This window comes from Schistocerca piceifrons, chromosome 4 (assembly GCF_021461385.2).
Source record: "Schistocerca piceifrons isolate TAMUIC-IGC-003096 chromosome 4, iqSchPice1.1, whole genome shotgun sequence".
Lineage (NCBI taxonomy): Eukaryota > Metazoa > Arthropoda > Insecta > Orthoptera > Acrididae > Schistocerca > Schistocerca piceifrons.
This window is the reverse complement of record NC_060141.1, coordinates 271,706,418-271,720,960: the sequence shown is the minus strand read 5'-3', so window position 1 is coordinate 271,720,960 and position 14,543 is coordinate 271,706,418. Positions and strand designations below refer to the sequence as shown.

At 45.5% G+C, this 14,543-nt stretch overlaps 1 protein-coding gene across 1 annotated transcript in view; it reads right to left on the bottom strand.

The window, feature by feature from the left end:
* The window catches only part of LOC124795791, a 193,301-nt gene that overhangs the window by 16,007 nt on the left and 162,751 nt on the right, over positions 1–14,543 (bottom strand). The window contains exon 3 of the mRNA XM_047259871.1: positions 8,064–8,271. Within this exon, the coding sequence (XP_047115827.1) occupies positions 8,064–8,271 (208 nt within the window). The remainder of the gene's footprint in view (positions 1–8,063; positions 8,272–14,543) is intronic.

The following is a 14,543-nucleotide window of genomic DNA, read 5'->3' as shown; positions in this document are numbered from 1 at the left end:
AGACATGACGGTTTAATTAATTACTGCTTTATTACTAACTCTATTCGTAACACATTTGCGGACAGTATTCACATAATCCACTGAACATACTTGCAAAATTATGTAATTGTACGGCACGTACTTCAGGAGATATGGAGTAATAAATGTTGACATGTGTGGAAAACTATCTTTTGCTTAAAACTGACTACAAATTATCCAGAGTATTGTTAATGATAAGAGCACTTCGCAATTCAAACATTTTCAAAGCTTGGTCGTTCTTATGTGCTTAACGTCACCTATTTAAGACAGTAACTCTTTTGTAGTCAGGCATTTGACGCTGTTTCGTAAATGGGGTTTCTCTAAAGAATAGGGGGTGGGAGTTTTAAGGGCTGCAGCTCTAAACCGACTATAGCTAGCTTTGATGTCATTATCTTTAAGGCATACAGAAAAATAAAGAAACTGAGCCGCGTGCGCTTTCGATAGGCAGTCAACGGCGCAATGTAACTTCCCTGCCAGTTGCCAAGCAACGCTCTGCTCAGTGTACTAGTGCGCTGGTGCGTTGTTTTATCTTCTCTCTGGCGCTGCTCGGCTCAGTTGCTGCTCAGCACGGACCAGAGGAAGGCCATCGAGCGGCTGTGAATGGTAGTTATGTTCATCTTGAAAACTGTGAGCACCTGCCTGAAACGGTCGTACTTTGAGTGGAGGTCTGCGTTGCCAAATTTAGTTGGCTGGAAAATACGGCACTCAAATTGCAAGACAGCCGTGCTTCTCCGCAGCTGTTTGTCCCTGTGAAAACACAGGCTGAATGGAGCAATTGCATTGCGCTTGTGTGCGATTGTGGTGTTTGCCCCTTTGCATTCTAGATAATTAATAAAGACTGCGAGTTGTGTCTGACACATGCGTTTAGCATATAGACAAGATCAATAACCTTGCCTTAGCTGAGGCCACTGAAGTATTATGCTTCTAATTGTATTTATACACCCTTTTTTATCAAATTTCTAAGAGTGCAAGTTATACTTTATTATGAGTTTTATCGTTTGGTGGTATAAACATTCTGTATTGATTGGCGCTCGATCCCGATGTGTAATTTGGAGTATTGCTGGCACTGGCTTGGGTAAAATATTCCGTTACTGGGAGCCATCTGGGCCTTTTGGTTCTAATTTATTGATACATTCTTCATTGTTTCTCATTTTTAAGTCGAAAGTTGATTGGAAAATCAGTCGTAAAGTGAACTGTCATTGTTGACTAATGGATATCAGTTGGGCGCCATGCCTTGAAATTTTCTTGTGCAACAAGTTAATTATTTGTGCCCAGACGCGTTACTGTAACCAGTGGGGTCTCTTCTCTTGATCTGCACTTGTACATATTTGTACTATTGTCCACTGTTTTTATAATGTTTTGTAATTATGGCTCACTGCTTGACCTGAGCCGATGACCGAACCTTCTCTTCCATTAGTATGTAATTTGGCTAATGAATACTCTTTTTTCTGTCTTAGTATATATCTGTGTGTCCAATACAGTTAGGAGCTGAGACGCGTTAAATCCCTATTGACTGTACACGTTGAAGCTCTAATGTGCCAAACAATAAATGATGTATACAGTAATTGCCATGATTCGTTTTTATAAATAAATGTATTTTCTGGTACAGATGCTCGTTACACAGCACCTTAGCGCTACCAGCTATTTCAGAAACTAATTACTCATTTATTACCATTCCTTATTATCTCAAAATGCTCAGTTTAGGATCCTCTGCCATCTGTCTGGTTTTGAATCCACATGAGCACGAGTCATAAATATTTAACTGCCATCTCCGAAAAGCAAAGTTCCATAACAAGTTCTTTTTTGTTTCCAGGTACATTTATGCAGTCCTGGTACACACTGAATTCCCGTGTCACAGTACCATAGAACGTCATTAGAGTGTTGTGCGATAATTCGTTTTCGGCGGTAGCGTAAACCTAGACGATTTCTTTATCCGTCAGAAATGTGGCCTCACACAGCTGTAACTTTTCTTCTGCTGCAAACAAATTATCGTACGATACTCCATACTATCAATGGACTGTGCCATTTTATTTTGGCCCTTTGGTGGCCTGCAACAGTACTGTACCGAGAGGATTCCAATTTATACAATGACTGCAAACTTATGTCTGTAAACAAACAAAAAAACTACTTACATGTCTTTACATTCTCGAGATGGTAATTAAAACTTTATGAGTAACAATCGCGTATTACCGTATGTTCACTGCTTGACAGAAAAAGTGAAACACACAGAAGATATCGTTGGACGTCAATGTAATTTCATACATGCACATAGCATTGGTGGGAGGAACGTACGTAAATGAATAGAGTCGCTATTCTCTGTGAGAGACAGAACGACCAGGAGAGTGCATTAGTATTGTTAGCATTTAGTGTTATTGCCAGACCTTCGGTGTGTAAGGGGACTTGAGAAGCATCATATGTTGAGTGATCAATGAAAGGACGGAGAGGTGCCACATGCTCGTATGCTGTGAACGTCTGACAGAGGTGGACACGTCAGTGTGGGTCTCCGTTTGACCATCAGATCGAATTATGCAATGTCTAGATTTATGGGGCATTCAGATGTGGCAGCAGCCCAATGTTGGCATTTTGTGAGTGAATTCCTAAGGGACCAAACTGCTGAGGTCATCGGTCCCTAGACTTACATACTACTTAAACTAACTAATGCTAAGAACAACACACACACCCATGCCTGAGAGAGGACTCTAACGTCCTGCTGGAGGGGCCCCGCAATCGGTGAAATAGCGCCTCGAACCACGCGGCCACTCCACTCGGCCCAATGTTGGCATTCATGGGGACATGAGGGCATGCATACTCGTCGTCAAGGTTCCATTCAACCACATCTGACAATCACAAGGGAGGATAGTCAGATTGTGCACCAAGCACATCGTAACCACTTCACAACTGAACCTGTCAGTAACAGGTAATGGACTCCCTGGAAGTTTCTCTGTCATGCCACGCCATGGTTCTGAAACTAGCAGCAGTCGGAGTAGGGAGTTACTGCCCTATGTGAAGGCTGCCATGAGGACAACACAAATGGCAGCTGATGAATGGCATCCCATTATATTCAACTACGGATCACGGTTTCTAGTATGATAACAGAAGAAAAATAAATTAAGTGTATTTCAATTTATCCAATTTTAATCTGATATATATACACTCCTGGAAATTGAAATAAGAACACCGTGAATTCATTGTCCCAGGAAGGGGAAACTTTATTGACACATTCCTGGGGTCAGATACATCACGTGATCACACTGACAGAACCACAGGCACATAGACACAGGCAACAGAGCATGCACAATGTCGGCACTAGTACAGTGTATATCCACCTTTCGCAGCAATGCAGGCTCCCATGGAGACGATCGTAGAGTTGCTGGATGTAGTCCTGTGGAACGGCTTGCCATGCCATTTCCACCTGGCGCCTCAGTTGGACCAGCGTTCGTGCTGGACGTGCAGACCGCGTGAGAGGACGCTTCATCCAGTCCCAAACATGCTCAATGGGGGACAGATCAGGAGATCTTGCTGGCCAGGGTAGTTGACTTACACCTTCTAGAGCACGTTGGGTGGCACGGGATACATGCGCACGTGCATTGTCCTGTTGGAACAGCAAGTTCCCTTGCCGGTCTAGGAATGGTAGAACGATGGGTTCGATGACGGTTTGGATGTACCGTGCACTATTCAGTGTCCCCTCGACGATCACCAGTGGTGTACGGCCAGTGTAGGAGATCGCTCCCCACACCATGATGCCGGGTGTTGGCCCTGTGTGCCTCGGTCGTATGCAGTCCTGATTGTGGCGCTCACCTGCACGGCGCCAAACACGCATACGACCATCATTGGCACCAAGGCAGAAGCGACTCTCATCGCTGAAGACGACACGTCTCCATTCGTCCCTCCATTCACGCCTGTCGCGACACCACTGGAGGCGGGCTGCACGATGTTGGGGCGTGAGCGGAAGACGGCCTAACGGTGTGCGGGACCGTAGCCCAGCTTCATGGAGACGGTTGCGAATGGTCCTCGCCGATACCCCAGGAGCAACAGTGTCCCTAATTTGCTGGGAAGTGGCGGTGCGGTCCCCTACGGCACTGCGTAGGATCCTACGGTCTTGGCGTGCATCCGTGCGTCGCTGCGGTCCGGTCCCAGGTCGACGGGCGCGTGCACCTTCCGCCGACCACTGGCGACAACATCGATGTACTGTGGAGACCTCACGCCCCACGTGTTGAGCAATTCGGCGGTACGTCCACCCGGCCTCCCGCATGCCCACTATACGCCCTCGCTCAAAGTCCGTCAACTGCACATACGGTTCACGTCCACGCTGTCGCGCCATGCTACCAGTGTTAAAGACTGCGATGGAGCTCCGTATGCCACGGCAAACTGGCTGACACTGACGGCGGCGGTGCACAAATGCTGCGCAGTTAGCGCCATTCGACGGCCAACACCGCGGTTCCCGGTGTGTCCGCTGTGCCGTGCGTGTGATCATTGCTTGTACAGCCCTCTCGCAGTGTCCGGAGCAAGTATGGTGGGTCTGACACACCAGGTGTCAATGTGTTCTAGATATATATATATATATATATATATACTAGAATGTCGTTTTCCCAGTTTGCCACAACTTTGCCACAGGAAACACGAAAGCGGTGGAAAACGTCCGTCTTCTGGTCGGCTCCTGATCGTTGTCAGAATGAGGCTAGTTTTTGATTACGCAAAGGCTTCTGTTATTTGGAAAAGAACAACCCGGATTTCTTTACATAATTGGTATGAATTTTATAATTGCCTAAGGGACCCTTAACAATGAACAATACACAAATTGCATTTGCAAATGAAATCATTAATAAATGGGGCAGCTGTGAGTTGTATAGAGAGAAGGAGCGCCCTTCTGTCTACGACCAGGATGACGCAGTATTCTCTGCTGTAGTAAAGGCTGTACGACATTTATAAAAATAATATGACATGGAGGTAAAAAAATAAAGGAAAAGTATAGTATAAGAAATCTGGAAAAACTAAACATATTCAAATAATTCTCACAAGCAATTAGGGCTTATTTATAAACAGCATAACTTACAGAAGTAATTTTCTGACTGTATGGTGCGATCAGATTTCAGCCTGTCCTGTGCTAACTTCTTGGTTCACGTTTTTGTCACAAATTACAGTCATTACTTTTCTCCTTCCTTCGAGACAATTATTTATTAATCAATAACTGTTGTCTGCACGCTGGCAAGACCGCTCACTTTTATGGCTTAAAGACGACCTTCTTTACGCTTTCGCATTACAAGCAGAAGTACGATAAAATCTGAAGATCTACAAAGGATTTTTACCGTCATATTTTTTATTTAAGTTGAAGCGGAACGCACAGTTCATCTTCTGTAAAATGTTTCTTTGACTGCACAGTCGATATATGAGCGTTCGCATTAGATGCGCATCTTTACAGTTACGTGATTATGTACGACAAATGTCTTTCAAAGAATAGGTCTCATCTCATAAGTTGATCATTTAATACACAGCTAGGTGAATGCCTTTCCAAGGGTACTCACAGCTTTCATACGACGGGAAGCCCAATAATATTACAGGTTCTGTACTACCGCAGATGACCATTGCAGCAAGTATGGCGGAGACCTACGTTTTGTTTTGTTTTACGGCGCAAAAACAACTAGGGTCATACGCGCCCATGTCAAAACTGTAGAACATGAAGACAAATAGTGGAGCTAGAAACGACTAAACGTCAATCCCAATCGATGGAAGAGAAGACAGCTAAAAGCAGAGACGTGGAGAAACGAAGATCCAGAGCTAAAAATTAAATTGCCTTCGCCATATTGCTTCGACCGATAGAAACTAAAACGCAGTCAACAGCCCGCGCGTCGTTCGCTAAAACACAAACGAGAACGTAAGCGGTTAAAAAAAGGGCATTCCGACAGGAAATGCCGGACTACCAAAAGTTGAGTGCAATGTGTACAAAGTTGTGGGGGATCACCACCTAACAAATGGCGATGGCTAGCAAGACAGAGCCCAATACGCAAGCTAGTCGGCGAGAGGGCCAAGAGGAGGTCGTCCAAGCCCCTGGGAGAGGCTTAATATTCCGGAGGTTGTCTGATGACGGAAGGATAAGTGGTGATGACAAAGCGACACCACCTGCTGACAGACAGCAACACAGATATCATCGAAGGGAATATAGGCACCCGCGGGCTGAGGACTAGGACTGCAGCCTTGGCAGCAACGTCAGCGGCCTCGTTTCCCGTCAGGCCGACGTGACCAGGAACCACATAAACATCCTTCAAGAGTGAGGAAGTGACAGATTTCCTGGAATCGTTGAACAAGGGAAGGACGGTGTACAGCACACAGAGGCTTCGAAGGGCACTCAGAGACTGAGCAGATGACACAAGTGAAAAGCCTGTGTCGCCGGATGTACTGCATCGCCTGATACAGGGCGAAGAGCTCTGCTATAAATATTGAGCAGTGCTTCGGAAGCCGATACCGAAAAACGTCGTTGCGAATGACGGAGGCACACCCGACGCCACGGTCAGTGTATACACAGGTGCTATCGCGAAGTTCCATATGAAGGTCGTGAAACTGAAGGCCATAGAGCGAGGCTGGAGTAGTGTCCTTAGGAAGCGAATGAAGACCAAGTTGAACAAGGGCCGCCGCACGAAGCCAAGGTGGTGAAGGGTTCACACCCACCGGGACCTGGCTAGAGGCCTTATTCTTCCCATGTTTTGTAGAGGCAGAGAAGTGGCGTCACGGTGTGAGGACCGACTGGGTGTGACCTCAGGTGATGGCTGCTACTGATCAAGTGAGCTCTGACGGCAGAACGGCATGGCGAGGACATCCTGCATCTTGATGTGTTACCTCACATGCGACAGTACCGTGGTGTAATGTATTGCGAATACATAGAAAGAAGGATCCTTTATTGTATGATTATATGATAGCGGAACAAACACTGGTAGCAGTTACTTCTGTAAAATATCTGGGAGTATGCGTGCGGAACGATTTGAAGTGGAATGATCATATAAAATTAATTGTTGGTAAGGCGGGTACCAGGTTGAGATTCATTGGGAGAGTGCTTAGAAAATGTAGTCCATCAACAAAGGAGGTGGCTTACAAAACTCTCGTTCGACCTATACTTGAGTATTGCTCATCAGTGTGGGATCCGTACCAGATCGGGTTGACGGAGGAGATAGAGAAGATCCAAAGAAAAGCGGCGCGTTTCGTCACAGGGTTATTTGGTAACCGTGATAGCGTTACGGAGATGTTTAAAAAACTCAAGTGGCAGACTCTGCAAGAGAGGCGCTCTGCATCGCGGTGTAGATTGCTTGCCAGGTATCGAGAGGGTGCGTTTCTGGATGAGGTATCGAATATATTGCTTCCCCCTACTTATACCTCCCGAGGAGATCACGAATGTAAAATTAGAGAGATTAGAGCGCGCACGGAGGCTTTCAGACAGTCGTTCTTCCCGCGAACCATACGCGACTGGAACAGGAAAGGGAGGTAATGACAGTGGCACGTAAAATGCCCTCCGCCACACACCTTTGGGTGGCTTGCGGAGTATAAATGTAGATGTAGATGTAGATGTTACTTTTTAACTGCGCAGTGTTCGTCCGCACAGGACACTTGTTGCTAAAAACTGTCCTCCTGATACTGAAATACCCCCCCACCCTGGCCTGTAAGATACCCAGTTCAGTGCCCAATAGACCATGTCTAGGACCAGCTCGAACCTCAGTTCTATCCTAGAGACAGTATCGAGGATATCAAGTTAAAACAGTTGTGGACCAGCTTGCCGTAGGAGTGGATACAACGGCAACCCAAAGGAGTCAGTGCACACATCCAGTCCAGAGAGGTCATACTGATAAGTCGGCTCATACTGTCAAGTTATTTCTAAGTTTGTCTCGACATTGCAATCACTGAACATCACATACCCACTCAAGCTATGAAGTTAAATTTCGTTTCCTCATCCCTTTATGCGTGCTTCATATTTTTTGTCAGGTACTGCATTTATACTCGTATCGATTGTTATTGCCTAACGTAGCATTGAACAGTGCCGGTAGCTGCAGTGACACGCTCACCTTGAGCATGAAGTCTGTGACGTTGAGGTCGCGCAGGTGGTAGGCGAGTGGGCCGGCGGCGCGCACGAACGGCGCCAGCCGCTTGAAGAAGGGGAACTGTTGCAGCGACAGCGCCGCCAGCGCCGCCTCCACGCGCGCCGTGCTCGCCTGCTCCGCCAGCCCTCTTCCCTCCAACCACCTGCACAGGAGGCTGGCTGACCACCTGCTGCTAGTAGACAGCGAAACGTCATGTGATCCAGGACAACCTCATCCGCCTATCGCTACCTAAATCTTTCTGTAGTTTGATAAGTTCTCAATGGTGGTTAAATGATCTTGTGACTTTGGAACACTTGCGGATAGTCTGGGAACTTGAAGGCAGAAGCCTAGCCACGATGGTTTGATACCATAAAAAAGACACCTGCAGCAATGTGCTGGCACAGCATTTTGCCGTGGCATCTGATATGCACTGCCGCTGCCTCCCATTCAGTTCCTGGCTAGTTACCAAAAGCATGAACATTTTGACATCGTAAGAAACCTCTTTGGCATGTATAAATACTGGCCGTCAGACCAGGCGCATTATCAAATAACCGAGCCATTTAGACAGCAACCGACATATTGTCGGTTTCTACTTTGAGGTCGCAACCTCTCTACCGTCATCCTGACAAGACTGCCTGCCAAGGGGTCTAGACACCATCAGATGGGACGAGGGTCGTACTGCGGGCCTCCTGACCACTGTGTCACTGGGTATCTGCCAGCTCTAGACGTCACCAGCTAGCTACCGGACTGTGGTTCCAACCCTAGACCAACATCTCTGTGGTTGGAGCTCACCTCACGCAGCACTGCTGGGGGCGTCTACCACGCAAGTTCGCTCTGTGCTCGGGTTATGCTGGAGACAGCAGCGCAACACAACTCCTTGCCGCCAAGGTCCGTGAGCTCGAATCCTGACCATGCCCATGGAACACGGACGCCGTGGTGCAGCGTCAGGTTGTTCGTCTTGCTAAGCTACCCTACCCCACCGACATCTTATAGTCCTTGCCAAACTATTGAAAAAATATTCCCCATTTGGGAAAGGCAGCCGGCCGCGGTAGCCGAGGGGTACTAGGCGCTTCAGTCTGGAACCGCGTGACTGCTACGGTCGCAGGTTCGATTCCTGCCTCGGGCATGGATGTGTGTGATGTCCTTAGTTTAGTTAGGTTTAAGTAGTTCTAAGTTCTAGGGGACTGATGACCTCAGATGTTAATCCCCATAGTGCTCAGAGCCATTTGGGAAAGGCAAAAGCCATCCCACAACTTAAAAACGGCTCTTCCAACAGTCTGTAGCAGTCACTGCACACGAGGCCGCCACAAAACTGTGAGTTCGATTAATTTGACAAAATGTTAGTCCGGAACCACGCGGCTGCTACGGTCGCAGGTTTCAATCCTGCCTCGGGCATGGATGTGTGTGATGTCCTTAGGTTAATTAGGTTTACGTAGTTCTAAGTTGAACCATTTGAACAAAATGTTACAAACTCTGTCAGGTGAACGAACTGGCGGCATCCTACTGCTGGAATATTAAAGACGTTGCCTGATTACCTAACTGTCGCTTCCTTTCCTACCCTCAGATTAACAATTTCTTACGTTAAGAGAATTTTTCCTGTCACCATGAACATGGCAACGTCACGCTTCTCGTCGCACTACAGATACTTCTACTGAAACGTTCTGTATGAGTGTAATAGGACAGATGGAATGGTTAAAGACAAGAAACAGTTAACGTAAATTTTAAAGTAATTCATATTCTACAACGAAAATGAAATTTGAGGCAGCCTTTAGATTATGGGAGCCACTAATCCACAATGCTGAAATATCCACAGAACTAACCCTTTCAGACAGAAGAGATTATTTAAACTGAAAAGTTTCAAAAAGAAGGAGAACTTCGCTTACTGTAGCCCGTAGCATCTTAACGCGGAATGACAACATTCCAGCAGACAAAGTAACTGCCATACTTGTATAGAAAACGAAGGAAATTAATCGAATTTGAAATGTACTCACGAGAAAATTGAGAGATAATGGAAGTTATTGACTAGCCGCCAGGGTCCTAGAGATTCGTTGTAAGGTACAACGTAGGCGGTAGTACATACTGGCTTGGCGACTGCATGTACTCCTACATTGTCAGCAACTCATGGCGTCGACCACACACATACGTGCCCTCAACTCTGGCGTCGTCAACGCTGCATTTTCATGATGTGACTGAATTAATAGCAAGCCTGGACTCAGCTAGTCTTACTTCAAGGTAACGAATATCGCAGCATGCGCCAATGTACATGTTAACAAAGAACTAATGAGCAACTGCTTCATGAAAAACGAATGAGACATGTCTGAGTATTGAATGAGGTGGAGTGTGGTGTCTCCGCCCATTTTATAGCCTAGCCTTATGTTTCCACAGCTAAACATATTACATTTCCGACATTATAGAGAGGCTCCATTGTTCTAATCCTGTTGCACTACTGGCCATTAAAATTGCTACACCAAGAAGAAATGCAGATTATAAACGGGTATTCATTGGACAAATATGCTAGAACTGACATGTGATTACATTTTCACGCAATTTGGGTGCATAGATCCTGAGAAATCAGTACACAGAACAACCACCTCTGGCCGTAATAACGGCGTTCATACGCCTGGGCATTGAGTCAAACAGAGCTTGGATGGCATGTACAGGTATAGCTGCCCATGCAGCTTCAACACGATACCACAGTTCATCAAGAGTAGTGACTGGCGTATTGTGACGAGCCAGGTGCTCGGCCACCATTGACTAGACGTTTACAATTGGTGAGATATCTGGAGAATGTGCTGGCCGGGGCAGCAGTCTAACATTTTCTGTATCCAGAAAGGCCCGTACAGGGTCTCAAACATGCGGTCGTGCATTATCCTGCTGAAATGTATGGTTTCGCAGGGATCGAATGAAGGGTAGAGCCACGGGTCGTAACACATCTGAAATGTAACATCCACTGTTCAAAGTGCCGTCAATGCGAACAAGAGGTGACCGAGACGTGTAACCAATGGCACCCCATGCCATTACGCCGGATGATACGCCAGTATGGCGATGACGAATACATGCTTCCAATGTGCGTTCACCGCGATGTCGCCAAACTCGGATGCGACCATCATGATGCTGTAAACAGAACCTGGATTCATCCGAAAAAATGACGTTTTGCCACTCGTGCACCCAGGTTCCGAAAAAATGACGTTTTGCCACTCGTGCACCCAGGTTCGTCGTTGAGTACACCACCGCAGGCGCTCCTGTCTGTGATGCAGCGTCAAGGGTGACCGCAGCCATTGTCTCCGAGCTGATGGTCCATGCTGCTTCAAACGTCGTCGAACTGTTCGTGCAGGTGGTTGTTGCCTTACAAACGTCCCCATCTGTTGACCCAGGGATCGAGACGTGGCTGCACGATACGTTACAGCCATGAGGATAAGATGCCTGTCATCTCGACTGCTATTGATACGAGGCCGTTAGGATCCAGCACGGCGTTGCGTATTACCCTCCTGAACCCACCGATGCCATATTCAGCTAACAGTCATTGGATCTCGACCAGCGCGAGCAGCAATGTTGCGATACGATAAACCGCAATCGCGATAGGCTACAATCCGACATTTATCAAAGTCGGAAACGTGATGGTACGCATTTCCCCTTCTTACACGAGGCATCACAACAACGTTTCACCAGGCAACGCCGGTCAACTGCTATTTGTGTATGAGAAATCGGCTGGTAACTTTCCTCGTGTCAGCACGTTGTAGGTGTCGCCACCGGCGCCAACCTTGTGTGAATGCTCTGAAAAGCTAATGATTTGCATATCACAGCATCTTCTTCCTGTCGGCTAAATTTCTCGTCTATAGCACGTCATCTTCGTGGTGCAACAATTTTAATGGCCAGTAGTGTATATCTTTATGGCGAATTAGGATTCGCTGTTTTCGAGTATGATACATATGTAGCGCTAGGGTCATTCTGCAATTTGTCTGTTGCGGTAGTAAGAACAAAAGAAAGTTGGCTGTTGTAGAAGTACACCTTCAGATAATCATTACCAAGTAAAGTTTATACACTGCACTCTATGTGCCCGTAGTTTTAGTTATTTGTATGTAAACGATATGGATGTTGCTCATCGGATTTCATTGCTCTACTGGAATACTGGCAATCCTTTGTAAGTAAATAGCATATAAAATTTGGATGGGGCGTATATGCCATAGAGGATTGTAGTTTTTATTGAAAATTTATTAGTGGCATTAGGCAGTATCAAACAGCAACTCTCTACTAAAAATTAGAACTGAGTGGCGTACTGTAGACTCTCTCTTGATGGAAATCTAAGTTGCACATCTGATCCCATTGTTCTACCGGAATGGTTGCTATTCTTCAAATTGCATTTCAAAATCAGAAGGGTGTGTAAATGCTGTAGAAGACTGCCGTCTCTAGTGAGACATTTGTTAATGGTAGGGGAGGCAGTACCACACAGAAATATTCTGCTAAAGAAAGGAGACTAACAGTTGCAGGATACTTTACTAAAAACGGGGGCTGACAGGTGTCAAGTAGATGATCTTTGTTAGCACAGACTCGAACACAGGCGACATGGGTATTATTCGTAACTGCTATATGAAGGATGGCGAAACACACGTTTCCTCAATCCACGAACTTGTTAAAATGATATACCATGCATCGAATTCTATATTAAGACTCACGTTCTGGAGGACGATAACTGAAATCTGCATATGGCCATCTAGCTTTAGGTCCTCTGTGATTTCCTTAAATCGCTCCAGGTAGATGCCAGGACAGTTCCTTTGAAAGGGTACGGTCGATTTCCGTCCACACCCTTGAAACAATCTGAGCTTGATGACATGTTGAAACCTATACTTCTTTCTTTTAAAAGACATTTGTGTATAAAGTGCTATATGGGAAATATTTTGTAACTCATTAATGAGACTTCCAGGATTGAAGCTGATTTATCATAATAAGCTCACTAAAGATTTGCTTGTAATTTTAATGAAATATTCTGAACAGTTTGTGCGTATTAATTGACAGTGAGTTGGAACATTTAAGTTTTCGATTGCAAGAAGGTTATTTTACACGTGAGTTACAATGTCCCTCACCGTTTACTTTGTGGGAAAACTGCTACTTTTTGCCCTAGCCTCTACTACAACAATGAAGAGTGTTCAAATTCTCGATGCCTCTGTAGCTGAGTGCTACTGAAACTGTGGCTGTGATTCAAATTCCACTGGAGAAGTATGTTTAAAGTATAAATAAGTAACGGAGTCCCACGATACCCCTCAGTTCGGATTGCAGTGCTGTGGGCAAAGAAGTAGCTTTTCATAATGGTCAGATGACTGGTGGAGTTCGCCAATCTTCACTTATTATTAATTGTTAGTTCTTAGGTGCTTCTCTGTCGCTTTTTTCCACTATTTTTGGTTGGCGGAGCTGGAAGAATGGAAACACTGATTTTTCAGTACAGAATATTGGTATTTACAAAAAGTAATCTTCACAGTAACAGCATAATAGACAGCCAAAATGCTACCAACAAGAAGCTGGTGAGTGTAGATGTAAATCTGCGGATATGGGACACTGCGGTGGGTGGAGGAAGAAGTGGGCGTGAACCATGGTGTGGTGTAAAGTAACACATGTTTATCAAATTTACAACGATGTCACAGTCTGCTTCGAAAGAAATTAAGTTGTTGGCAGAAAGATACAAGCATAGACGTTTTGCTGTGATTAACTGGCATATAATGGGTCGGAGTTTGCTTGGGGTGTGGTGTTTCTCATGCTGCTCACCTATTGTTGAGCAATTCTTTCGCAGGCAAAATTTAAGTCTGGGCTATATAATTTGACGTTGTGGTAACTTGGTGTTATGAATCATCAGCGTATGCATAGTCTCTGCATATTATTCTAAAACCATCCGCCCATCTGTGCCGTCGCACTACAGGTCTGTCATATGAGTATTACGGTAGCCCAAACGTGTCGTTCATAAGAAAACAACAAGCTCTAAATTAATAACACTCCGTGAAGGTGCTGCGTAAAATCTCTGCACCACGCTCAGCTTAATGAAACTGTTTCTTCCTCTCTTAAGTGTACTGAACGTTGGAAAGCTCCTTAATAAAGGCACTTTTCACTTTTATCGACAAACCAGCAGCAGAGAATACATTGTAATCATAACGAGTACATGTACAGATTGAATGTCAGTTTTGATTAAGCAAGATTTATTTTAGACATTACTGTCAGCGTTTTGTGTTCCTTGTTGCACGTTCCGATAACAACTGCTTATTCTTTCATGTCAGGCGAAGCTGGAATACCGTCACTGGTTTCATATTCAAAGCCTTTTCGACCTGCATCTTCTGTCACTGCATTTGGTTTCTGGACAGTAGCCTTTCGTTAGTTAGAACTTAAAGTTGTTCACAGCTGACGAAGTGTCCCTGTGGATATTCATGTTTTGCAATCAGTGCTCTGTTGTTTGGGGCTGGAACCTATGACAGCGATTTGAAG